General features: G+C 43.3%; 1 protein-coding gene across 2 annotated transcripts; it reads right to left on the bottom strand.

Annotated features, from left to right (window-relative positions):
• Positions 1-25: 25 nt before the first annotated feature.
• GRTP1 (growth hormone regulated TBC protein 1) lies at positions 26-27,908 on the bottom strand. 2 transcript variants are annotated; one of them, XM_090128485.1, is made up of 8 exons: positions 27,581-27,908; positions 26,768-26,931; positions 20,905-21,063; positions 16,280-16,404; positions 14,558-14,654; positions 3,146-3,318; positions 2,858-3,043; positions 26-884 (listed from the first exon to the last, which is right to left on the bottom strand). In XM_090128485.1, exons 1-8 carry the CDS (start codon positions 27,616-27,618, stop codon positions 795-797), a joined length of 1,032 nt encoding a protein of 343 aa, XP_089984611.1. In that variant the 5' UTR covers positions 27,619-27,908; the 3' UTR covers positions 26-794. The 2 variants fall into 2 exon arrangements, with proteins under 2 accessions (XP_089984611.1, XP_031469657.2); XM_031613797.2 differs by having other exon boundaries at positions 30-884; positions 26,780-26,931; positions 27,581-27,906.

The following is a 27,908-nucleotide window of genomic DNA, read 5'->3' as shown; positions in this document are numbered from 1 at the left end:
CTCTGTGAGGACAGAGCCATTCAGCAGGGCAGGGCTGCTGCTTTGCTTCTTCCTGCCAGGAGGTGGAAAGATGCTTGGACTTGCATTCAAGAATGGCTTTGGAGCTGGCTGGTGCTTTGTCCTATTAAGAAGGAAGTCTGCTCACAGCTAACGACTGGGCAAGTGCATCCTTCCCAAGAGCACAGGTATGTGAGGATATAGCATCTGTAGTGTAACCTTAGAATAAAGTAGCAGCGTGGAACAAAGTAGAAGTACAGTGTCTACTTACAGCCTCCCTTGTACAGAGTGAGAAATATTACTTCTACATTTGAGTCAAATCTCTTGTTATGTGCTGCGCCCTTGCAGCTTTTGAGCCAGAAAACCTTAAGTGAGTATACAAAACACCAGAAAAAAGGCTCTGACAAATTAAATTAGATTTATTTTGTACAAATGGTAAGAGGTGTCATAGTTAATACAATACGAAGGATATGTAATTCTATACACCTGTTTCAACATTACAAAACGCCCTGAAAAGACAAGGACAGTGACTTCAAGAGGAGTGTCCTTACACTGATCACATTCTACTCTGAAAACACTTCAATTCTTAAAAAATAATGACAAATTCACCAGTTGCAGTAGTTCCAGTTATCAAGTCTGACATACAGTACAAAGCGTTAAAAACACTTACTTGGAAGGCAGGAAAAAATTGGTCAAGTGTCAGTTAACTCATGGAAAGCTTAAAGTGTGCTTTAGTCAGTGCAAAAAGAGGAATGTGTCCATTTCTGGAGTCTGAGCGCCTGGTTCCTGCTGCTGAGCTATCCCTGAGAAAGCACCTTCTCTCTGCACGTCTCTCGGAGTTTGTCGATTGTTGCCATGGACAGACTGCCAGGTTCTGTGAAAATTTTCTGGGGGCAAAAATGAGAAAATCCTGTTAAAATGGAGTCTTTAGCCAATGTGCAGGAATTCTCACAAAATTCTCTGTGAGATGTGTGAGATTTCTCCTTTGGTGGTAGCCGTGATGTGAAATTGCTTACTGCTGTTTTGCCTCCTCAAAACAGGGAAGAATCTTTATCTACTCCTTTGTAAAGACATGCTGGAGCACTCACTCTGAGCTGCTGCTTTACAAGTTATACAAAAGCAATGGTACAAAAGCTAGTTTGAATGTAAGCCTCCAGTTAAACTTCTTTTAGAAGGTATTTGTGGCATTGGATGCTATGCATAGCCTCAGACATGGTGTCCTGAATTGGAAGGGATCCACACAGATCATCCAGTCCAACTCCTGGCTCCACAAAGATCCACTCCAAAATTAAAACACATCTCTGGACTCAGAACATATGAAGCCATCCTGGTTAATTCATTTTTCACATACAACAGTCTGTTGCCAACAGGAAAAACTCGTGTTAATCCCATACTGTGTTACTGTTGTCCTGTTCTAGTAGGCTTTTGGGGGTAGCAGTGTACATAGATGTAAAAATTTGAGACAATTTAAATGCTATAAAAACTTCTCCTGTTATTGCTTGAGGCTTTTGAGATCTCAAGACTAATACATGTTTCACTACTTGATTTAAAACCTCTGATTGCAATTTGCTTCACATTCTGTTCAAGTTTATGGGCTTAAGTCTACAGATGAGATGTGTGGGCTCTCACTTCCCTGTACTTATACTGACAACTCTGAAGATGAGGTTATAAACGTGCCAGTTCGGAACAGCATCTGATAACAAAGTCTGCATAGCTTTAAATTGAAAACTATGGGCTTGTTCAAGAGGGAGATGTAAAATACCCACTGTCATTCACTACCTCCTGTACTACTATCTGTACTTCTGCAAAGAACGAAACCAAAGCACGTGCTTCAGTGGCACACAGGAACCTGAGCTGTGCTGGTTATCTGCCTGCCATGGAATCCTGCTCCTGCCAGTCACTACTCTAACTAAACTCTGCTGGAAAATAAGAAACCCTGATACTTTCATTCAGTGTAACTGCAAGAAAAAAGTGGTGGCTTTTCTAAAGGCAGCCACTGTAAAATGCAATGGCATTAAAGGGAGGGGCAGGAAAAGAAAAAAAAACGTCCTTCAGGGACAGGTGTTTGCATCGGCCTCTGTGCAGGTATTCTCATGATGGTTAATGTTTAACAAACCTCTTATTCTAGGCTCTTTATGGTAGGGAAAACCCTTCAAACATCTTCCTTTTAAATTAAGCTACGCCTGTGATTTACCTTTCCCATCAGCTCTCTAATTAAAAGACTCATAAGCACTCATAGTTAAATTTAGCTTCCTTGTCTGTAAGTGAAAATGAAACCTACCATAGACGTGCCAGAGCCATGCATGGAGCTCTGAGAGGGGCACCAAACTTCAGGGGGCAAAAAGCCATTTCCTGCTTTGTGCTCTATGCACTGCAGTAACAGCAGTGGCAGAGGTCACTGAGTGGGTGGTGACAGACCTGCTCCTGTTGTCCTTACATTTCAGTCTTCTGAGTTAAGCTCTGAATCTTCCATTCTATACACACCTGGCATTCACTATTCATAACTTACAAGAATAGTTCTTAGTCTGCAGGTTGCCATAAGGCTCTGGTACTTAAGGCTTTCAGACTGGAGGTTATGAGCTGCCTGCTGCCTTTTTGTTCTGACAGTGCTTTAGATCCTTCTACTACAAAGATTTATCCATGCACGTTTAGAGCGTCTGTCCTACGCCCATCTCCTGTAATTCACCCGAGGAAAACCACAGGAACAGACAATCCACAGTTCACCAAAATTCTATTCTTGTCAAGATCCCTCCTTACCTCACCTGGTAAGAAGGATGGGAGGATATGTACCTTTCTGAATGCAGAAAACATCTCTAAGTCAGTCCCATTCATTCCTAACTAAAGGTTGTGGAGAATTTACCTGCATGAAAGCGTGACACTCTGTTACAAACGTTCCTTTGGTGATCTGCTTAAATTTGTCACAAATGTCAGGGAAATTCATGGCTTCCAAAATAAAAGCTTGATGTTGCTTAATTAATGTTAAGGCCACGCGGAAGATGATCTTTGACCCTTCGTAGAACAAGCAATCCCATATTCGGAGCACAGTCTGCAGAAAAGGAGAGAATCCAGATTACAGCTCGTAGGAAATTACTGCTAACAAAGGAAACGATAAGCACGAATGCACACTGAGATGAATGTCAGCAATTACCTCTACTGGAAGGATGTCAATGAACAAGCAGATGAACCAGCGTGACACCACAAGGGTCCACATGACTCCATGTCTTTCCATCAGCTCGGCCACAGCTGGAACTTTCATCTTCACCAGCTCTCCCAGGACTTCCTGGTCGGTTTTCAGACCCAGCATTGCAGGACTGTAATAATCTTGAAGAGAAGAAGCCGTTGTTCAGTAGGCAGTAGAAGTTATTTTCCACAGAACTGAGGAGAATGCCCACATACAGCTGAACATACAAAGGCACGTTCAGCCCATGTGTCCCAAGTTCCAGTAAATTAAACCACGCAGTGAAGAGGCCTGCATTGTGGTCATACAGCTCTTCTCTTAGCCAAGGATCATCACTGTACATGAAACAACATTCGTACCTACCAAATCGTCTCCTATTCAGTTTATCAGAGCTCACGTAGCCCAGCAGAGGACAAGAGTCACATGGATGCCCAAGGAACCCACATGCTGAGGTGTCCACCAACGCACTGAAGCTTGAATGGTGGCTTTTACCTCACAAAGCAAACTGGGAAGGTGCCCTTGTGCTGTGCTGACTGCCTGGGTATAAGCTGGGTAGAACTACTTGGTACTGTGCTGTTCCAGCTGCAGAACATCCACTCATGGCACAAAGCAGCATTACACTCAACCTGCAGGAGCTGGAACTCCACTGTCTGTGACCCTTATTTTCTTGGTTCTCACTGAGGAATGACGAGCAAATTCTGTCCACAAACAGGAGCCACTGCCACGGGATGCACTGCTTTACCCGCCTGTCTCTGATGTGCTCCACAGCCAAAGCAACGAGGAAGTACACTGAAAACAAACACAGAGCTACACCCTGAGCTCACAGCCAACACCAAATCTCTCTGTACACACATTAGTGCTGTGTGCATTTGTGAACTGGAGCACAGGAAGAGTAATGTTAACTCGTGAAGTAAACTTTGCTTAAAATGCTGCTTTCGTGCAAGAAAAAAGCAAGGAATCCAATTGAGACAAAAGAACAAGCCTGCTGCTCTTTGCTCCCCTTCTTGCTCCACTCATACATCTGAAAACCATTTATTTTGGTGTTCCTGAGACACAGGAGCACAAATTTCTTCACATCGCCACCACTGAGTGTCCTTGGGAGGAACAAGGACCCCGTGCCATCACCTGATACCCTGAAATCAACAGCAGCCGCTATTTTTAATTAGTGCAGCAGAGCAAATGCCAGGATCTCAGTGAGAATGCAACCAGACACCACGCTGCTCTCCAGGAGCTGCTCAGCAAAAAGCTCACAGCCAGAGACCGTGCGTCCATCGCTCCTTGAATGAGCAGAGCTACGAGCAGTTTATGCCTCAGCATAAACTCCAGTTGTGTTCAGGTTTGTTAGATGGAGGCCAGGCAGCTGGGCTGCATGCAGCACTCAGCTGGGGTACTGCTGCCAGATCACAGCAGGGAGAAGTCACATGCAAGGGGCAGCATCCAAGATGGCTTTCAATGCATGTACTTACTGTATATTAATTAGAGCTACCAGGGATATTAATTATAATATATATCGTTCTCTATATCACGATATGTGTATTTGTGCCTCCGAATGTCCCCTCAGCAAAGCTCTGCAGTTCTGGCTCTCCTCCCCCATCGCTACCGCCGCTCTGTGTACCTCCTTGTCCTGATCTTCTGTAACTGGCTGCTCTGCCCAGAGTCTCTCCCAGGCCAAGATGCTCTTGTTTATAAACAAGTCTACACAGAGCCCTTCTGCATAAGGATGCTGCACAGCAAATGATTTCCACTGCCACCCAGATACCCCAGCTTTATATCCTTTTGAGCTGTGCCACAAACGATTTGAAATTTCTCAGTCTGCATTACTCAGACACAATTAGCATATTCATTAGTATCCCCTCTCTGGGGAACACTGTACCGTTTATGACCTGGAACGGACCTAAGCCAGCATCTGCTCCCAATCTGCCACTCACTAATAAAAAATAAATAAGTAACCAGCAAGCATAGGTCAATAGTGTTACCCATTGATCTGGGCCGCTTTGCAAGAGTGTCCTCAGTCGAGAGGTTATCTCCTGAGAAAACACAGTGTCAGATCACTTCCTTTTATTTCTGCATTGAAAAATGGAAGTGATTTAGGCAATGACATGCTACATTACTTTTCATGTTCCAGAAGGCAACAAATGAACTACTGTACTAGAAATTATTCTTTTAATTTATTATTCGTTACTAAATTCCAGAAACTCATCTGGATGAAAACCAACTTTCCCAGTATGAATCACAGAATATCCTGAATTGGAAGGGATCCTTAAGAATCATCAAGTCATAGAATGGCTTAAGGCTGGAGGGGACCTCAAAGACCATCCAGTTCAGGCTCCCCATTTCCAAGCTCTTCAGTAAGCCGCCCATAGGCTTCCCTTCCTTTCCCCACATCTTCCTCACCTGCTCTGCATCCCTGGGGCAGCCCACAGTGGGTGGCACCTCTCTGCATCCTGCTCCAGATACAGCTGCCTGCCAGCGTCCCCCAGCAGTAATGAGATTTGCAGGAAGTAAGGATTTGTGAGGACTGCACGTCCTTGTGAGGTGTTACAGCTAGATTAAGCGGTTCCAAAAATAAAAGTTTAAGATGCAGTACTCTTCTAGCCTTGAATTACCTCCCCGAGTCAGAGCTGCAGAAGTTATAAAAGAATCCTTCGAGTCTGTCGTGCATATGTCAGGTTAAATATAAACACTCCTTCTGCAAGAAGCAGCCTAGGAATTATTCTTAGTATTGCAGAAATACCCAAGGCATGACCTGAGCCCTGCTGCACGTCTTCCAGCATTTCTAACTATTATTTCAAGAGCCTACGTAACCCAGCCTGGGACAAACCGAGTGATTTGTATTTATACGTGTATTTGTAATGTCCATGGGAGACAAAGAGGAAAAAGATCGACCCCTACCATTTTTGAAGATGAAGTTTTTTCCAAAGTGACTTTGCAGCTCCTCAGTCTGCCCACTGATCCCATCAGCAGGTAAAGGAGCTGAAGAACTGCAGTGTGCTGTGCAGCCACCGCACCTACCCATCTAAAGCTGCACTCTCTCCTTTGTAAAGTTTTCTCTCTCCACCCAAAACCAAAACTGGTTCATTTTCACACCATTCCGCAGCACTCTTACATGGCTCCTTGCTGCAAGAGCAGTGGGTTTGTAGCCAGACTTCCCACAAGGCCTGAGCAGAAAAGCAGAGCAGGCTTTGGACAAGAGCAGGCTGCCAACTGCAACTGGCTGGCTTCACGAAGAGCATTCACTTTTACATTTCCAATCGCAACAGAATCAAATTCTACTGCATGCTTTCGTGGAAAAAGAAAAAACAAAACCCTTCCAGCATTCTTTTTGCTCCCTATTGGCAACTCAGCCTGCTTTGGCCAGTGCTCTGCTCTTCTGTTACCACCATGGGATAGTTCAGAAAAGGTGAGACAGGTCTTGTAGGAACCTGTTTTGTGAGTCTCTGAGTAAAAAAGCTGAACAACACATGTTTGGGAGGAAATCAGAAAATCACAACAGGAAAAGGAGGAAAACCATGAGTACTGCCAACTCTTTTTGCACTATCGGGTTGAAGTGACCCCCTGCAGATGTCCTGGCCACAGTGATATCCTGCAGTATGTGCTTTAGTGGCAAGTTGAACTCTTACACTTATGTCATTTTAAAAACAAGATTCCCATCCTCCAAGGGAAGATGAGCAAAACCCCCAAACAGGCTCAAGCCATCTTTTTTCATTCATCGGGTCAAAGCAAACAAGAACCTCTGTTCTGGAGTTCTGAACTGCATCAGCAGCAGCCATCCACTCACCACTGACGAGTAGCTCCAAAACAAACACAAATATAAGCAAGCCCTATTCATTCTGGATGGCTACTACCTTAAAACAGGGAGAATACAGGCACTGTATAGATGTTTACTAGCTGTGATACTGGGGTTACGAAACAATTTTAGAATCCCATTTGTCCATATTCTTCTCTTGCCTCTGATCCCAAATTTGGGAAATGGATGCTTGGGGACAGAAAGAGCCTTTTGGTTTCTTATTTGTTTTTCAGGCAGCACAACGGGATTCTGAGCAGATGTGGCAGCTACCGTTTGGAAACAGAAGAGAGATGCTCTTAAAAATAAAGACTGTAGAAAGATAAGCAAAGATGATATTGCTCCTGACTTTGCAGTGGACAAAGATGAAATATGAAGGAGCAAAGACTATGTATGCAATCTCTTGGACACAGAGAAACAAAGCAAAGCTGGCAGCATGTTAGAAAGCACAAACACAATTCAGCCATTCCAGTTATGAGGAATGAAACAGGCTGGGTTTGGTTTTAATAGTAACTCACTGTTATATGTTTGATGCAGCTGTGTACCATTAGAAACCAATCTAGATTAAAGACGTAGTTATCAAAGCACTCATGCACAGACTGCACATAACAGAATAAAATGCAGTTTTCCTCTCTGACACAGGGTTTGGATTTTGGGTGGTCCTATGTGGAGCCAGGAGCTGCACTCAATGATCCTTGTGAGTCCCTTCTAACTCAATATGTTCTGTAATTATGATTCTATGAAATTTCTTCCATTGGAAAGAAACTCATGACCAAACACAGCAGATTACCATGACTGCTTGCTCTGCTTGTGGAGGAAGCAAACACTTACTGCTGTATCATGAGTCTTACAGGACTGGTGAGCACTACTGAACAAGGATTCTGGATTTCTGGCTAATTCCTATATGGGATTAGGAAGAGGAACTACTTTATCAGTTCACTGCACTGACAAGATTATTCTTAACCTCTCATCATAAAACACACACTTGTATTATTTTGCACTTTAAAATAACCTCACAAAGTTACATTTTCTTCAGCTCCTTACAACAGTGCTAAGAGTCACAGCAGGAACTCCCTAGTAAATCACTTAAAAGACTTGGACAGATGCAGAAGGCTTAACTAGAAAGCTGAGCAGACACACACAGTTCTGGCCTGATATTTGGAGAGGAATCCACACATCCAACCCTTCAGCTTGAAGAGAAAGGGAACAAAATCCACAGTCCTCTTACTTCAAGTCCTCTTCTGATGGAGCCCAGGATACCATTTGCCTTCCGAGCCGCAAGGGCACATGGCTGGCTCATGTTAAGTTTTTCATCCACCAGGACCCCAGGTCCTTTTCTGCAGGGCTGCTCTCAAGGACACTCCTTCCAGTCTGTAAAAATGCCTGTGATTCCTCTGGCCAAGTGCAAAACCTTGCACTTTGCCGTGTTGAACCTCATTAGGTTCACCCAGGCCCACCTTTCTAGCCTGTTGAGGTCCCTCTGAATGGCATCCCATCCTTCAACCATGTCGACCGCTCAGCTTGGTGTTGTCAACAAACTTGCTGAGGGTGCACTCGATTCCGTCATCGATGTCATTGATAAAGATGTTAAAGAGCACCAGTCCCAAGACAGACCCCTGGGGGACGCTACTCATTACTGGCCTCTACCTGGACATAGAGCCATTGATGACCACCCTCTGTCTGTGGCCTTTCAACCAGTTTCTTATCCATCGAGTGGTCCACCCATCAAATCCACATCCTTCCAGTTTGGAGATAAGGATGTGGTGGGGGACCATGTCAAAGGCCTTGCTCAAGTCCAGGTAATTGACACCAGTCGCCTTCCCTTTGTCCACCAATGCTGTCCCTCCATCAATCTTGAAGCAAACTATAAAAGGCACAAGTGAAAGAAGAAGCACATCCCTCCACTAGTCATAAACTGAGAAGTAGGTAAAGCATTCAAATCTTCTGAACATAAAACATATGAAATAACCACACATCTCTGAAAAAACAGACACCACTTCTATACATCCAGGTGGACAAAAGCCACTATGGGCATTGCTCACAATTTCCTTCATATCATTCCTTTACTTCCAAAGCACATAGCCCTCCACAAACACGTTCTTTATGTCATTACCTATGCTCTAGATACATCATACTATGTTTTGAAATAATGTCAAAGCTTGCTGTAGCCGACCAGTTTAAAAACAAAACAAAAGCATTCCAATATCTTAAGTTACAAATAAATCCACAATAAGCAGGTTTTAGCTCAGAAAAAGCCCAAATAATCCTTGGATATATTTACTACTGGAGGAGAGACTACATCACTTCACTCCATATGTGACATTAACCCAACCAACATCAGAAATCTGCATCTAGGTTTGATATTCACATTTAATGCAGAAAGTTGACTTGAAGGCACACGAAAGAAAGGGTTATCAGCTCTACTTAGAGAAATGGAGATCTGTAAGGAAATTCTGTTTGTAGTTTTTATCCAAGGAATAAAAAGCAACCTTGACTATTTCACTGAGAAAACACCCCAGACCTATGGGCTTTTCAACATAGTAAACTGAAGTCTTAAAAGAAGCATGAGCTGCAACCATTTGGATGTGGTGCTCAGGGACATGACTTAGCAGAGGGTTGCTAGTTAGGGTAATATGGTTAAGTTGCAGTTAGACTTGATGATCTTTAAGGTCTTTTCCAACCCAAGCAATTCTATGATTCTATGATTCAAGCTCTGCTCCCAAAGTGTAAATACAGCCATGCTGAGGAATACAATGTTCTTCAACATTTTTAAATATGTTGGGTTCTTTTGTTGTGCACAGCCAAAGTTTAGCGTGTTCCCACACAAAAGCAAGACTGAGAACATGAATACTTCATCACACACAAGAAACCTGTGGCTTAGGCAAAACTGCAGCATTCCTACCCAACTTCCTAAAGCACACATACTGAACAATGAGCTTGCTCTTTTACTGATGAGCCTTGCGATTTGCAAGGGATGTTTCAAGGAAATATTATTCTAAAGTATAAGTATACTTATCATTTGAATGAAGAATAGCCCCAGTTCCTTGTTTCCTGCTGTCTCCCATCTCCCAAGTTGCCTAGCAGTTCAGATTCGTAAGTACTAAGCATTTCAGGCTTATCAAGGTTTCTAAATATACGCACACGATGATCCCAACATTCCACTTTCGGCTTATCAGGACACAGCATGCTTAACTTCTAGATAAATACAACTGACCTCTAACGTTCAGAGATGAATCCTTTCATTGTGCAGCTGACTAGCAGCAGAGTACATCCAAGTCTCATATTTTCAAACTCCTGACTACTCAGCCTCTCTCCTTGGGGCAGATGTGATGTTGCATGTCAGAGCTCACACGAGTATCGCTTCATGCATGATCAGAGGAATGCTGTCTGGTGTGTGAGGACTTTGCCAGCATGCAGCCCTGTAGCTGGGTGCTACCAGTAGAGCACGATAAGGAAACAGCCCAGAAGCAATGCCATAAAAAGGATTACTTATCAAAAACGACTCTGCAAACATGATGTCATGCACATTATGTACAGCCTTGCAAGCTCTCCATACATGCTTGCAGTGCTCAAGCACTCTCTTGGGACATGTTTTTCATGATGTTACAGTCTCCTGCTAAGCTGTAAATTCAGCTCAGTGTTACTACACTCATGTCCCACAGTGCCTTTTACCTGCACAGCTGACTAAATTCTCCATGTGGAACCAAGTTCCACTTCCCCTTGGAGAAGCAGGTCTTCAAAGACACGGCTGTCTTGCCAGCTCTGCATTCTGAAGTTGCACAGCAATCCCTCTGGGTATTCATTCAGTCACCAGAGGGAAATAAATGCATGCTTACTTGCAACTAAAAGAAAAACAAGCAGTCTACATAGAAATACTTTATAGGTAGTAGAGCATTCTGTATTCCTCAAGTGGCTCCTTCCTTAAAACCTGAAGTCTGTGGACAGGACATGACAGGACTTCAAAGAATGTCATAACATTGATCAGAAGAAAGATGAGGATATGCAAAAACTGGATGAGCAATTACATTCTGTTACTCAGTTGAAATACTCATCTCTTGCATTATGCAACAGTATCTGCAAGCCTATGGTTGATACAACTGCAAACCAGAAATGTGTCAGATATCACTTATCCAAACACACAGATGTTTGCCTTAACCAGCAGTGGCTAAGCTGCACACCAGAGCAGTATCTTGCATTGCACCTTTTGTCCTAGCAGATAATGCCTGTTAATACAGTCTGCCAGTCTGGTGACCATGTCATCATTCAAAACTCTGTTCCTACTTGAAGTTACTTATATACAACCAGGCAACACATCAGTTAAACAAACCAACCATTTAAAAAAGCACCAGGCTGAAGGGAGGTTGCTAGACTGACCCTTGAGGAGTACTTTTAGGCTAAACCTAAATGAAGAACTTTATTAACAGTGTTGGGGAAAGAGAAGGAGGTGGTGTTTGTTAATGTTACTAATCTGAGAGATGTCTCATGTCAGGGCACACAAAAAAATGTGTTCTACATATACTAAGTTCTGATATCTGCATATGATATATGTATGATATATGTATGATGTATGATGATATATGTATAGCAGAACAAAAAAGTGTCAGCAAGCAGAGCTGCACTGAACAGAAGTTGCAGACACATGTATTCTTGATTTGAACTGAATCCAGAGTGGCTCCTCTGGGCCACACTGTCTGCCTCAGCATCTTCTGAATGAACCTGGGAATAAAGAAATCTTGGAAACACCTAAAACTTCAGTTAAACAATTCAATTCTCCCATGCTATGGGGTGGATTCCTAATCCCTCCAAAGCCCTCGCTGAGCAGCTGGCAGACACAACAGGCTGTGGGACTGACTTCAGCAGAAGGACTCTCTCTGGCTTCATTCAGCTGTACCAGCCGACATGTGGCACACACCCAGCTCCAGTCCTGCTAAACTTTTTCTGGGTCAGAAGCTTTTTGAGGGGTGTAAGAAGGTAATTCAGCCACAAAACCTCTACTTAAATTGCCCCATTGCCAAGCTGTCCCCTTCTGCCAGGGCAGAGGAGCTGCACTTCCATCACACTCTATGGCACATGCGACCCTCATCCTAAAGACCAGTAACAAGCAGGGAGGTAAGCCCTGGTTTCAGGAACATGATCTGTGGCTGGCTGGCTTCACCTGCTGGCCAAAAACCCTGCCAGTAGCCAGGTACCAGTGTGGATGTTGAGCGCAATTGAATGCGTGTGGGCAGGGGCAAGGAAACATTCATTGTAACATTGCAGAGGGCAGAGAAGAGATTTCCAAATTGTCCTAAATATCCACCGATTTAATCAGCAGCGACAGGACATAATCAGAAATGAGGACATGACCTGGAGGTATATCTCTTGCAGTGAAAGGGAAAAGCAGACTGTAACGCGAATTGACCAACAGAAGAGCAATGAAACTAAGGGAAAAGATTGGCTCATCAACCTGGTGGCATCCAACAAAACTGACTCTTCCCTCTAAAAACCTGGAGAATGTACAGTATTTCTCTTCTTCCCCAACAAGTAATTATATGACTTTAAACTGAAATGCACTGTACTTGGCATTATTAACACAAGGGAGGTGCTCACCTGAGAAAGTTTCCTCATGGAAACTTTCCTCTCTCTCTCACACATACATAATATTTCATTGAAATTATGCAGCTGTCTTACTCACCATGCTATGAATTTTATCAGATATTTTTACTATACAAAAGCTTCACCCTGCTAACTTGGGCTCTTGCTGAGTCAGCCAAGGCAAAAGAAGCACCTTAGGCTCTCTCAAAGGTGACTGTGAAGAAGAGAAGGCCTGCCCAGCATAACCATTCTGAGCAGATATCCCTTTCCCCACTTACAGTTGAGAGCCTCTACACTGGATGTCTGGAGAAGAGGAGGCTCTGGGAGACCTTATTGCTCTCTACAACTACCTGAAGGGAGGTTGTGGCGAGGTTGGAATCACCCTCTTCTCCCATGTAACTAGCAATAGGACTAAAGGGAATGGCTTCAAGTTGTGCCAGGGGAGGACCTTATCCCCCCCAGTGACATCAGTGGCATTCAGGCAGTGACAGGTCACATGGCAGAGGGCAGCTTTCAGTCTCCTACCTGTTGGCACAGCTTACAGTTCTCAAGGCTGAGCCAAAACAAGACAGTTGATTTCTTTAGGCTGTTTTTACAGCTTGAAAGTAAACTCCAGGGCTGTAAAATCTCAAATATTTGCAAGCTGATTCACAAGTCAAAGTGCTCCTTGCCTGTCTCTAATCCAGCAATTTGCAAACAAAGTCCAACCATTCTGCCTATGTTTAAAGAAAAACTCAGCTCCTATATGGTGTATTCAGTGTAAAAGGTATTTTTTACACTTGGTCAAATAATTTTGAAAACTCTTACAGCTTTCTTTCCCAGAGTCTTTCTCTTCTGTTCAGAAGGGAGCAAAAATGAAAAAAAAAGATACGCTTTTAAAAAAATCTTAAACCAAACCAGAGAAATATGGCATCAGTCTTGATGCCTCTGACCAGCATTTAGCTGACACTGTCATACTGTACTCAGCCTCCAACCACCTGGGAAAGACATCTGTTCAAAAGCAAAACTGGGCCAACAGCGAATTTCAAAGTTTCCTTATAGAAAAACAAGTTTCTCAACATGGCTTTACATTGAGGGTATAGCTGCAGACATTCCCATGCAATGCTCGTGGGAATTCCTGACAAAGTCATTCTTCCTTTAGAACTAAATTCCTGGAACGTATGTTCCCAAATATACTTTCTAAGAGAATAACACGTAGCTGTGCTCGATGTCTGCTTATGGTTTTAAGCTAGTCCACACACATGGTGAGATTCAGCTTATATACAAGGCAAAATTCAGCAAGTAAGCTCCTGCTGCAAAGCCAGGCATCCAGGCAAGAGAATGTAGGGAGCTGCTGAGCTGACCAGATGTAAACACCATCTGTACTTTATGGTGTGCTGTACAGTCCTCAAGGCTCTACTGACCAGCCTAGCTAGATCCTGTAATTGTTTATAAGAGCTGTGATAAGAAAGTCACATGCACACACAGACAGGGTGACATTTGTTTGCCTTGCTGTGCAACTGCTGCATGGACAGTACCCAAGGCACGCCTGCCCAGAGGTCTCCTGCCTAGCAGAAACCCACACCATCTTGCAGCTACTTAGGAAGAAAGATCATGCTGCCTCCTGCCAAATCACTGGGAATCACTGCTGCAGGCTTAGCACTAAAGCTGTGTGCATCACCCATCTTCGTGCCCTGCAATCACTGCTTCATCTGTGCCTCAGCTCATATTCCTGCAAGCAGAAGTGCCAAATCCCAGACACCATCCAAGTCCTGCTCCCCAGCATCACACTGGCATAGGAAGACACCTACCAAACAGGTATTAGCAGGGAGTCAGAAATAACAAAACCAAGGCTAAAATCTGACTGCAGACCATACAAGTTTGGCCTGTGTGTAGTCTTTGACTTGTTTCCAGGTCCCTAAAATGTCTTCAGTCTACATAAGCCAATTTAACACCTAAAATCTTAAAAAATGGACTAAAATGCAAAGATCAAAGAAAAGCCAGGCTTTGGTATACAAAGAAAACTGTGTAAGCTATTAGCATACCAGGCAATATTCTTCCAATAAGGGCATCTAGCAACCAAAAGGACTCCTCTTCATTCTTTGTAATAAGAATCAGGTATCCAGCTATGAAATTCATGCCCTGAAAGAGAAGAATTTTAAGATGCAGACATTTACCTTAAGAGTTTCTAAGTCATTTCTTTCGATTATGGGCTAAATGACTGCCATTCTACACAGTTGAAGTCTAGTAATAAAGGGCACTGGTTGAATAACTGTTAAATCTCCATGGTGATGACTACCAAGAATTATTTTAAAAAGCTCAGAGAGAGAAAATTGAAAGAAAAAACTTAGTAGTATATGATTTATTTCCAATTTTCCCTTAAAAAAATAATAATCCCAAAGCCCTGTCCCAGTGCAGTCGATGTGTGTTCTGGCCAGAACCAAAACATGGCTGATGTGGATGTACAACACAACCATAAAACACCTGCAGGTGGACCACGAATCTGCAGTAGAACGTTTGAGCCAAAGGCTCCTGAGTAAAAAGTTAGAACTTCATAGCTTTAATGAGCTGTTGCTCATATCCACCATAACACTGCTATAGCAATATTACTAATTTACTTTCTTTCTATTCCTCAGCTTTAAGTTGTCTCAAGTATGTCTGTTCTGCTGCAAATAAGACAATACTTACAACAATACAGAAAGCAAACTAGCATGACAATTTACAAAAGATGTCCCTGAGGTGCAAGCTCCCCTGGAAGTCTTCCTAGGCTAGCAGAAAATTACATTATCTTTAAATATTTACAGGCTATGAAAGCTAGTGCTGGTTACATTGCCTTCTTCAGTTTCACCCCTTTATTCATCTTTCTCCCTGCTCTCTCCCATTCTAAGCTCAGCTTCTGCAGCATTGCCAGTGGCTACAGGCAGCAGCGCTGTCACGGCTCTGAGGAGGATGACAGCCACCAAGAAGCCAGAAGCTTGTATGGAAACCAAGATCTCATTTCTTCAATTCACCTGCCCCACTACAGATGGCCTTGTAGCATTCCCAGAACATGGAAATATTATGATACTGCACCCTACCCAATGGCTCATTTTCAAGCATTGAGTCACTGCAGCTCAGACAGACCTTGCACGGCCTTACACGGTGCTTGGCCTCTTAGCCAAGACATCAACTATTCGTTTCTAGGCTGATAGCTTAGTAATTGCATCCATCTATGGTGACAAAAGTCTGCTTGGCATTTAGCACTGCACACACAGAAAACTCTTAAGCGTAAATTCGCAGGGCTCTGAACTTCAGTGGTTCTACCAGGGCAGGCAGTGCCATGCCCCTGTCTCAGCAAATACCAGAAGTGCACTAGCATGCACTCAGCAAAGAGTCTTCAGAGGGCAAAAACTGCAAAATTCTACTTATTTATGTCATGCCTCAGAAAGCAGTTGCTGACATTTGGTTTAGGTTCTGTTTGCAAAGCAGACTCTTCACAGTTCTATATTTTCTGTTGTTCACATAACATTAAACATTTTAATAAATATACAATACCGAGAGCAATAAAACTGAAAAAATCATGCATTTTTTATTGCCACGTTTCAAACAATCTCTGTGTACAGTTGGTTAGCATACATGAGGTTTAGGTTTGCATTTGTGTCTTCAGTGCAGAAGGGGAAGAGAACAGAGGGCTTTATAAGTGAACCTCAAACAAACAAATTTTCTTCCCACTTGCCACCTATACTAGGAGGAGGCACCAAAAATATATATATATAGTGATCACATACCTGACAATATCCTACTGCTTTATTGTGATGTCCATATGCCACCAATACATTGTAGAGCGTATGCTGCAAGCAGGGATCAGCCGTTTTACGGAATTTTACATTATCGGGAAATGTTCTGTTCATGTCTAGACAGAAGGGAAAAAAGACCAAATTTAAGAGCTGTTCCTTCCTTTGCCTTCCAGAGAAACTGTTGCAGCTTTCCTGAAGTACAATCAAAACCTCATTAAATCGTGGTTTTGGTGGATGAATTTTAACAAGGAGCAGCTTTACCCCTATTTTGGCTAAAAGGCAATCTGCATTTGCAGATAATCTATTCCTAGAAAGACTAATCTTATTAGGGTACAGAAATCAATTCCAGAAGGACTACAGGCATTCTGCAGAATGGATTCTCTCGTGGTCTGACTGCAAAGGCTAAATGAGAGCAAACCACTCAGGTCAATAAAAAACAATTTTATTGAGCCAAATAGCACAAAATGAGCTGCAGCTTTAGGAAAGCATATTCCATAACAAACCAAATGATCAGTTGACTTATCACCCAGGGGGCTTCCACCAAACATTCCCAAACTATTAAAAAAATAAACAAATAAAAGACCTATTCTTGCAACTGATCACTTTCACTTGAAATCACAGTTTCTTTGAAGTCTGGTTTTGTTTTGATTGTTTGGGGGTTTTTCATGATTTTTTTTTTTCCCCTAGGACATGACCATTAGACAGTCTGTTCCTTTCTTTGTGCAAGATCACTGAGAAGGAGACTGTGCACATCCCACATGCTTAGCTCAATGCTGAACCAAGGACTATGCAATTATTAACATTTCAGAACACTCATTTCTTCCAGATCAAACATGAATCTTTACAAAGGACCGTAAAAAAGGGGTGCAGGTTTGAGCCAGTCACTCCAACACTCTTTAGTGTTTAGAAAGAAACAGCAGAGTTAAGTTTTAGCCAGCTTCACCCTATAGAGAGGTGAGCAAAGGTTACTCAGTGCACTTGCACATCTGATCTGTAGAAGCACAAGCTGGGGAGAAAAATTGTATTTAAAAGCAATGGTACTTTGAAGATTTTCAAAACCTGAGACATTAATAAAATAACAATTATGTTAGTTATATTTAACAAACATAAAAGTGAGATACAGTAAGCAAAAAAAAAAAAAGTTCAGAGTGAACATTACTACACAGATATTTGTGTTCTATGAGTTATCAGACATTATCAGCTGTTTCTGTATAAAGGACAAAGTCTATCACAGCCTTGACACAAACTGAAGCTGCAAGCAACTAAAAGGAGTCCCTCAAAATCATGATTAGTCTGATGGAAATCAAAAGCATTAAGAAGTCATCACACAAATCATCTTTTTTTTTTCCTTTTAAAGTCAATAAATCATTTACAGAAATGGGAGGGTTAGTAAATATTTCACCTCCCATGTGACTTGCAAGAAAAGCACAAGGAAGAAGATAATTTTAAAAGAACTTGAGCAGCAGCCAGGCAGTTATAGGATAACTATGTTTGTTTTGTTTCCTCTTGGTAGGAAGAGCAGCATTGTATTTGCATAATCAGAATAATTTGTTGTTTATTCAAGTATATGCTGGACTTCACAGAAAAAAATGAAAGCCGACATTTCAGCTGTGGCTCTTCCCAACAGCTGTGCAGAGTAAGGATGAAGAAGGAGTAGGAAAAGTCCAAACAGAGCAGAGGCTGACCTAACTGAAGTCATCTTCAATTTCACAACCTGGGAAGGTCTATAGAGAATCAGTTCTATTTGCTGTCTGATCCCAGAGCGTGTTTTCTTTGTAAATAGAGCATGAATTGCACAAACTCCATTCCCTCTCATCTCCAAACGAACTGGAGAAAGGCAACAAGGAGGATTGCAGGTAAGGTACTCTGAGGAAGCATCACTACACACTTTTCCCCTCCAGCTCTTCCTTCAGCTATTTTGGCAGACAGACAAGGTGAGGAAGCCATTTGAGCATGATCTGTTAGAGCTTCTCTCACACAGAGCCCAAAGAGCTAACACTGTTGCCTCCTAAGTGCCCTGAACTTAGTGAGTGTTCCCAATCCTCACTAACAGGTCAACTTCGCTCAGAGAAACTTATTTATGGTTTGAGAGTAAAATGTCCACTGTCTCCAGTGAAAAGTCAACAGCAATTGCCTGCATCACTTTTTTGAACCTGTTAAAATGATCCCACAGGCACCATCTGACCCACACAGCCACGTCCTCACACCAGAGGTCATGAGGCATCATATAGGCCGAGGGGACTGTGAGTTTCTCACCAATGCAGCTCCTCTTCATGAAATGCAAGAGTATAAATGTGGCTGCTAGCTGTGTGTGTACATGAGAGGACTTGTACACACTATGGACTTACCTGCAATTCAATGGCCTCGTCTTGAATTGGAGTATTTTCCAATGGCACTCACTGCAAGCAAGCCATATTAACTTACAGCCAGACCTCTTTGTAATCAGCACATAGCCTTTGCATCAGGAGGACAGCCACATTTTATCATACCAACATCAGTTGTCCTACAAGATTTACTATAATAGGGCATGAACAACAAAGCTCAGTAGGAATGCATTCCCTTCTAAATATGTACGAATGCTGAACTATGAAAGTTTCCATCAGAACTTAGAGACAGGCATTATTTAAGCTCTTAAGTTTAAGATATCTTCTCTCTCCTGTACTTCTCCTGTTCCAACAGCAAGTGTCATAAAGCAAAAGCAGCAATAAAGTTCATCAATTAAGAATCAGCAAGTTGAAGAGGGGAAGGTAGAAGACAGTTTAAGATTAACTGCTATTAATAATCAGATTTTTCTTCAAAACTAAACCATTTCTCTGTACAGCTCTGCATCTATGCTGCACTGGGGAGGCCCAGGCCTGGAAGCAGTACTCCAGATGAGGCTTTACAAGGGCAGAGCAAGAAAGAAACAATCACCTCCCTCTCTCTGATGGCCACCCTTCTTTTAATGTAGCCCAGGACACCACTGGCCTTCTGGGCTGCAAGAGCACACTGCTGGCTCATGTCTAGCTTTTCATCCATCTTCGTCAGCAGGGCTGCTCTCTAGGAGTTCATCTCCCAGTCCATACTGGTAACTAGGAACACCCCAACCCAAGTGCAACACCCTGCACTTGACCTTATTGAACCTCATTAGGTTCTCATGAGCCTGCTTTTCAAGCTTGTCCAGGTCCCTCTGGCAACTTAATTGATGGCAACTTAATTACATCCCACTGAAGACATTTCCAGACTGCAAGTAAATTCCAAATGTAAATGTAAATTGCTTGGAGCTTCTGGGCACATAAAAGGAACAGGAAACATTGGCTTTTACACGTTTTCCAAAGAATTTGAAGGAAAGTCTACGGTTGGCTGTGCCCTCCCAACCCTCCTCCTGAAATAAGAGGAAAACATGGTTGCTCTTCCCTTATTTCTAAACCTCAGCATTGAGCTGTCCTATTACTTTACAGCTAGACTACAGGACTGCCTGAAAATTTTGGAAACAGCAAACATGAGAAGTGAATGGCAAAACAACAGCACACCTTAATTTAGCTTTCTCTTACAAAGAACCACTCTGAGGGGAAACCAACACAGGCAAAACGTACTGAATGTCAGGCAACAATTTACATTGAAATAGTCCCCAACTAAAGCCCACAATAATAAAATTCATACAGTCAAGAAGATTACTGAGTTAAACATAAAATTTCCATTCACTTTTAATACTTCTCTCCTTTAGCTCTCATACGTTCACACTGCTGTTTCATTTCTAAAGAAAAATTATCACTCTGAAGTACCAAGTTCTTTCCCTTTTTCTCCCCTCCCCCCCCTTCAAATAAAGCCCTCCAACCCATTTTTCTTATATCCCATTCCCTCACTTGAGCAGCAGCCAGGCAGTTAAAAGATAACTGAGAAAAGAAATTGCTTCATCTCTCTCTTGCAGCAAATACACTTGACTGAATACATTTTGCTCCTTCTCCTGGCCCTTAGCAAGGCTGGCTATAGAAACTCAACGTTGTAGCTTTCTCTGTATTCACAAAATTAGAGTTCTGCTGTTTCTAGCTCTGAGCAAGATATGAACCAGAAGATTTCTGGCTACTCTTTGCATATGCAGGAATGTGAAAAATCATGTTCCAAAATGCCTTACTAAGGTGTGTAGCCCCAAAAGCTCGTGGTGCTGCTGTGGAGTAGGAACTTGGCATAAAACAAGAAGAGTTTCAATGCTTATCTAACTCCAGATAAAAATCAGTAAAGCCTCAATTTTAACTACCTGGCTTTTTCAAGATGGAAAAAGGCAACAGCAACCTCTTCTGCCATTCTCATGAAATATCCTCATCACTGTGCTTGCTACTCTTCCAGGTCCTTTGGGGAAGGAAGACAAAGGCAGGTCTCAAAGTAACTCATCATTCACCTAGGAGATGATGTAATACTTTCTAGTTTGTTCCCAAATAATTTCTAATCTCCCTTACTGTTTTTGACCACATGATAATCCTCGGAAGAACTGTACTGGTAAAGAGCTTACAGCTAATCTAATTTACATGTTAGTTCACCACTACTACCAAAACCTAAGTTTTCCATCACATATTTGATCTACATTTGAAGGGCACAGCACAGCAGACAGACAAAGGTTTTGTTATCAGGACAATGACCTGTTTTGATTGCTTCAACCAGCTTGTCATTTTTCTCTTCTTCAAGCAGTCTCTGGTAGTATCCAGGGTTTTGCTCCATGTTGGTTTGAGCCCCACTCACGATCATCCAGATCAATGCACGGTGTTCGTTGGGAATGCCTTTCCTGATATATCTCTTCACTGAAAAACAACATGATTTTTTTTTAGTTTATTTATTTTTAAAATATTTCCACTTATACTTCTCTTTCGGAATGAGCAAAGGAAAGTTTATAAGTCAAAGGGAAACTCTTGACTAAAGATTATTATGCTTTCAAACCTACACTACCAATTAGGACAAACATTTTCTTCTCAGCTACACAGTATGTTTTAGACTCACTCCTAAGTTCTTGCCACTTTGACTCCCCACACTGATCTTCAGTCCCAGCCCTCTGTCCCCCGTAAGGATTTTGAATCTTTTCCAGCTTTGTGGATGGAGATATAAACAGCAATCTTTGTCCTTCTTCATTCAGGGAAGCACCATCTTTGATCTCTCCCTAACATCCTCCAACATGATACGACTGTTTGCTTGGTTATGCTCTAGCACAAATGGCTATGTTAACATAATGCTGGGATTTCAGCTTAGACCTAAGTGCTGAAACCTTAGCAGACAAAGATACATATGAAAGAGGATGCTACTGTCTAAGCTTCAGAAGCGATAAAAATGTGAGTGAGCAGCAGGTTTTTCTTCCCAGAATAACTGGGGAAGTCTTTTCAAATCTAAAATAGCTGTTATCACCTGCATCGTACCATTCTTTTTGTTTGTTTGATTCTTAATTCAAGAAGATGATTCAGCATGAACATCCAGGATGCAAGATTGCAGGAAGGTGTATCAGGCTATTAACAGCCAAAGCAGCTTCCTCCTGGGAGTGGAATGAAAGACATTAACACAGAGCCAATGCTGGTAATTAATTCATAATCCTAAACCTTAATGATCCAAAAAGATAGCCAAGCACTTGAGGTCCTCTAGCTTTTTCCAGGGAAAAGAAACTGACAAAGGCATCAGATATTTCTTACTAAAAGAATGGGACTTGAATGAGAATGAGGAATTCTTTGTTGTTCCACACAATAGCAGCACCTAGCCTCCTTATATCCAGTCACACAGATCTGTAACTCAAGATAAACAGTATCTGAATTAAAGGCAACTGGCCTTACAAACAGCAGAGTGAAAGAAGAATTTACAAGAACTCAGCCAGTGACTTTCTATATACATACACCTTATTTTAGCCCACTATTTTCCAGGACTCCAAACTGCTTTCTCAGTGTCAGTGGAGAGATCCATGCATCTTTAATGGGCATTCCAGCCACCTAAAATCTGGTACCTTCAGAGAAATGTTCCTGCCCTTCACATTTGCAATAAACACCTGGTTTTCAAGCTGCAGTTTTTGTTTAGTGATCCCATGAGTGTTTATAGCATGGGTAATAGTCTCTCCTGTTCCAGCTATAATGTAACTAACCACAGCCTTCTATTAGACAGACTGGAAATAATTCTTAAGTTTCCATGTTTCGTAATCCCTACTTCATATTTTTTACAACATTTTGATCTGTGATGCTCAATAAATCCTATAGACAGGCACAGCAAATGCAGGAATGCATCTGAGGAACCCCATTTTAGTCAGTGAAATGTCCAGATGAGCCTGCAAATGCTTCTAAGAAGCTCAATGACTGGGCAAATTACTGGGTTATCATATTGTAATACATAAATTTAGACGGTACTTTAACAGCTATCAATTCTGAAGAGAGAGCCAGCATCCACATCCAACAACATGACATGGTAAATTCAGAGTCGAGGGGATGAGCCTTTGACCTCGGCACAAGGGGAAAACAGCCCTGCAGCAACGCATACACTGTTATCCCTCAGTGTCACCATCCACATGACAATAGGTGGCCGGAGGCTCATATCAGCCCAGGCAATTGCCTATCCCAGCTTCCCCACATGGTGAAGGGTGGAAAAAAGCTCACCAGGAAAACAATAATTCTTTACCTTTTTGTCACAAAATAAAGTTGTATTTACCTTTTTTTTTTTTCCTTCCCCTTTACACTGCTTTGCTCTGCATCACAGACAGACTGAGCCTGCAAATGCTCCAAGCATAGCTGATGAGTACATTACTGGGCTATCTTACTGTAATACAAATTCAGATAGTATCTGTTTCTGGAACAGTTATCCCTTCTAGAAGCAGAGCTAGCATCCACCTCCGAAAGCATCACACATTAATTCATAGAAGTGGAGATGAGTCTGACCTTGGCACAAGGAGAAAGCATAGCAGGATGCTTTTCAAAAAGGCCCCAGGAGAACTCAAAATAACAAGATGGGTTCACAGATAAATCTTCTGGGCCTTAGCGGGAAAGTGGCAAATCAAATTATGCAGGAAAATACCAGCTAAAAACAAAAATTATCTTGCTGATAACATTAGAAGAGTGTAAAAAGCATCTGCATGTTACAGTTACGATTCAATGCTGAGGAAACTAACTCAGACCCTAGAGAAAAATTCCACAGCAGAGCTGAAAACAGCTTCCCAAGAAGGAATTGAAAGTTTTGTTTTATGAACACACTGCGAAAGAAACAAAGCAGATCTGTGCTGTAAGCATTCAAGTTGCTCTCAAACATACAAACTGACTTTCTAAGATGCTCCTTCCTTCCTCCAAGCCCTGCACAGGAACAGAAGTGCTCCTGTTACAATCACTGTTTTGTACCATCCCTTTCACTTTTCGCTGTGTTTTAACAACCTCCAAGACCAGAAAGGCACCTTTTGCTACTGGCCAGCTTTGCCCAGTGCACTCATAAGAGAACACAGACAGCTCTCCTACACAGCATACTTTTGGTCAGAGTTAAACTCCTTTGGGTGATTATGTCTGATAGTTTGGTTGTCTTTTGGTCCCAGGAAGATAGAAGTCAAATGGATGGAAGCAAAAATTAAGTGGCCCTCAGCAATGAAGGAGATCGAAATAGTTGTTAAGGGACCAAATACCACCTAGAAATGTGCATGCATATAGAAGTCATTGTGGCTAAGGGCAGAAAGCGAAACAAAACACCACCATACAATATGAAGGAAGAGACTGGAGAATGAGCAAAGGGAGCTATCAGCCAAAATACGCATGGCCCGCCCTGCCAGAAGGCTGTGATCCAGAACAACAGGATACACTCCTTAATTATCCTCGTTAAAACGTAGTCTAATTACTTTTATTTACAGTAGAACAGAAGCACATACATACATACCACACAGGGCATGACAGCAGCACGTGAACACACCGCATTTCCAAACTGGAAAATTAGCACAAGTCATCACTTCTTCCTGTTCACCTAAATCACCCTGCTCAGAGGAATTCTAAGCTTCTCTGTGTGTAAAGAGAAATGGGTGTGGAGCCGCAGAGCTGCCTCACTCATGGCTAGCCATAGCAGGATGCCTTTTAAAACAGCCCCAGGAAAACTCCAAGTGAGGATATGGGTTTGCAGATACATCTATTGGGTTTGTGGGGGAGAAAGCACTCCTCAGTTATCTGGAGTACTGCATCCAGGCCTGGGGCCCCCAGTACAGGAAGGATGTGGAGCCCTTAGAGCGGGTCCAGAAGAGGGCCACTAAGATGATCAGAAGGCTGGAGCACCTCTCCTATGAGGAAAGCTTGAGGGAACTGGGCTTGTTTAGCCTGGAAAGGTGAAGGCTTCAGGGAGACCTTACTGTGGCCTCCCAATGTGTGAAGGGAGCATATAAACAGGAGGCAGAACGGCTGTTTACAAGGGTGGATAGTGATAGGATAAGGGGGAATGGTTTTAAACTGAGACAGGGGAGGTTTAGGTTGGATATAAGAAGGAAGTTTTTCACACAGAGGGTGGTGACACACTGGAACAGGTTGCCCAAGGAGGTTGTGGATGCCCCATCCCTGGAGGCATTCAAGGCCAGGCTGGATGTGGCTCTGGGCAGCCTGGTCTGGTGGCTGGTGACCCTGCACATAGCAGGGGGTTGAAACGAGATGATTGTTGTGGTCCTTTTCAACCCAGGCCATTCTATGAGTCTGTGATTCTTGCTTATGGCTGACTTCTGCAGCAAGGAAGTTGATCAGAATCAGCTCCTGAGCAAAGCCTCAGAGCAAGGACCCTCATTTTGGAGGAGTGAAACTCAACAAAAGCACAGAGATCTCTTGTTCTCTGGCTTCCCACAGGGTCATCCTCCAGGGCAGGGCGCACACCAAAGCCACTACTTACATGATTCTCTGTGCATCTGCCACGTACCTTAATACTGGTATCAGAGGGGAAGTATTTAAATCAGTAATGGTACAGGTTAATCTGCTGCTCTTTTCCCTCAAGGTAGCAGCTAAGGATAACAAGGGAGCTATTTTTTAACAGCTTTAAATTTACACTCAGACCACATTTCCCCAACACTGCTTATTCCAGTTGTTCTCCTTATAGTTACATGAGAATGCAAATTGACAAACTGAAGTACCCTTTGCTAAAATTAATAATGTCAAAGATGACACACCAGCACAAAGGGGCTTGCTACCATCAAGGCTGCCTGCATCCTCTTAGGGGATTTAATACATCCCATTTCTCACACACTGCTGCAGACCTTTTGAAAATACAATACAGTAGCCTGTTACTGAAGACTGACACAATATTAATGGTTATTACATTAATGGTTGTTAGTGGAGGGGCAGCATGACTACTGCTACTGGAGCCTAATGGACAAGCTAAGAGAATTAGTCAAAGTTTCAGCTCTAAAACAATGCCAAAGGCATTCACATTCCTGTGTCACAGGAGTGTGACAAAGCTGGAACAGGCTATGTGAGAGGAGAGAGATGTGACCAACTCACAGATATTACTGAAGGTTGCACCTGTCACAGTTCACACATTTTAAGAAAATAAGGAAACAATTTTTCCACAATCTTCACTAACTCAAAATACTGCACAGTTACCATTATATTAAAATTTAACACTGAGTAAAAGCTTCTTTATATTTGCAAGAAAAATAAGAGAGTAGTAGTTACTTTCAGGTAACTGGGCACTGGAACAGGCTGCCCAGGGCAGTGGGCACAGCCCTGAGCTGCTGGAGTTCAAGGAGCATTTGGACAGTGCTCTCAGACACAGGCTTTGAATTTTGGGTAATCTTGTGTGGAACCAGAAGCTAGATTCAATGATCCTTGTGGGTTCCTTCCTACTTGGGAAATTCTATGAGTCAATGATTTAGCAACTATAGCTTAAACCTACATTTTCTGGTGATCCTCAGCCTCAGAACTGACATCGCTCCATACACTGTTCCACTTAAGATGTCTAACTTGTTATCACTTCATTATTGGTGCCAAGGAAAGAAAAAAAGAAAAAAAACAACAACCAGAATTAGCACTCAGACTGTACCTGAGGCAGAGCTTTGAACATTCCACTGTATTTGTCCTAATTCCTTCACTCTGTAAAGCGTTTAGCTGCAGTTCTCTGTACACATCCTTTGAGCAGAAAGGTAAATGTTGTTTTACAAAAGGAAGAATGTGAAAACTTCAGCAACCTAAAAGCTGTCAGCAACTGCTCTCCTGGCAGAGCCCTCACACCCTTATCCTGGGGCTCACAGACTCCGCAGCATCACACATCTTTTCAAAGAACACCATGCAACAACAGCTGCACACCAGCATCTGGAAGTTCCTGTGGCTGTAATCTCTGGGTTACAGATGTAATAAGATATTATCATGTTTGCCAAAGAAGGATTACTCCTTTGTAAGCTTTAAATCAAACCAATGATCTCCCTAACAGCAGCGTATTCGCTTACGTATCATTACTGTTTATAATAAGAAAATAGTATACAACATTCAAAAGCCCAAACCAATGCAATTTATACAGGTTCCAACATAACGCACGATTACCTACAAGTAACCACACCTTTTAAACTCTTCTGTATGCTGTTTTTCCCCTTCAGGAGCTTGGACCATTTTATTGCTCTTCTGGTGAGCACCACGAGGTATCTGGAAAAGAACGCTTCGTAGGATGCGTAATCAAAGTCGTCTGGCCTCTCAAACCCATACGGATCAACCCTGCAAAACAAAGCATTCTTGCACAACTGTTCCTACATACCTACAGTTGGGGGAAAAAATAATAATAATAATAAAAAGCTATAATGCTTCAGATAGCTTCCAGCTGCTATTCCCAAAAGCGGCCAAAAAATCTCTCAACCCAACAAAAGCCTGCTGTACACACGCCGTTAAACGCCTTTGATACCTGATGTGGAACGTACGTCAGCGAAGTGAAACACGCACTGCACAGCCAGTTCTACACATTTCACTACTTCTAGGAGTTTTTAGAGCAAAGGATCCGTTCTGTGCAAAACTGACCCAGATGACTGCACAGAACCCTACCTCGGGCACTAATGGAGTCTCAGAGCCACCCCAACCTGGCTGTGTTTCAGCTGGATGCACTCCGGGAAGGCAGGCCGGTGGCACCTTCCCTCCCACGTCGCTTCACACCTGCTGGTGCTCACAGAACGACGGAATTTGTCCCCGCGCTGGCACCTGCACAGCGCTAGGTGTGCAGCGGAGCGAAACGCCGCACCGGCAGCCCTCGAACCTCCCGCAGGGGACAGGGGAAGCCCAGAGCAGGGGACGGCACCCGGCTCGCCTCCTCCCTCGGATCGGCAGAAAGTTGTCCAAACGGCGCTCCCCAGGGCCGCCGAGCCCCCCGCCCTACCTGTACGCCCACTCCCGGCCGTCCTCCAGCCCGGCCATCGGCCGTCCGCGCTCGGCCGCCTCCGGCCGGGAGCCTCCGGCGGGCTCTCCTCAGGCCGAGCAGCGCCGCCTCCGCCGCCCCATTCGGAGCTCCGGCCGCCGAGCGCAACACCCCGACACGCTCCGCCGGTTGAGGGGCGGGGGCGGCCGCCGGGTTCCGCCTCCCGTGTGCCAGGGGCCGGGCAGGGCAGCTCCGCGCCCGGGGCGGAATCAACCGCCTCCACTGGGGCGGGTGTCGTTCCCCGGCCGTCCCCGTTCTGTGCCGGAGCAGCGGGCTGCCGGTGCGGCCG

This window comes from Phasianus colchicus, chromosome 1 (genome assembly GCF_987193195.1).
Source record: "Phasianus colchicus chromosome 1, bPhaCol1.hap1.1, whole genome shotgun sequence".
Taxonomy (NCBI): domain Eukaryota; kingdom Metazoa; phylum Chordata; class Aves; order Galliformes; family Phasianidae; genus Phasianus; species Phasianus colchicus.
Note: the sequence above shows the minus strand (reverse complement) of the source record. Positions and strands in the feature narration are given on the sequence as shown.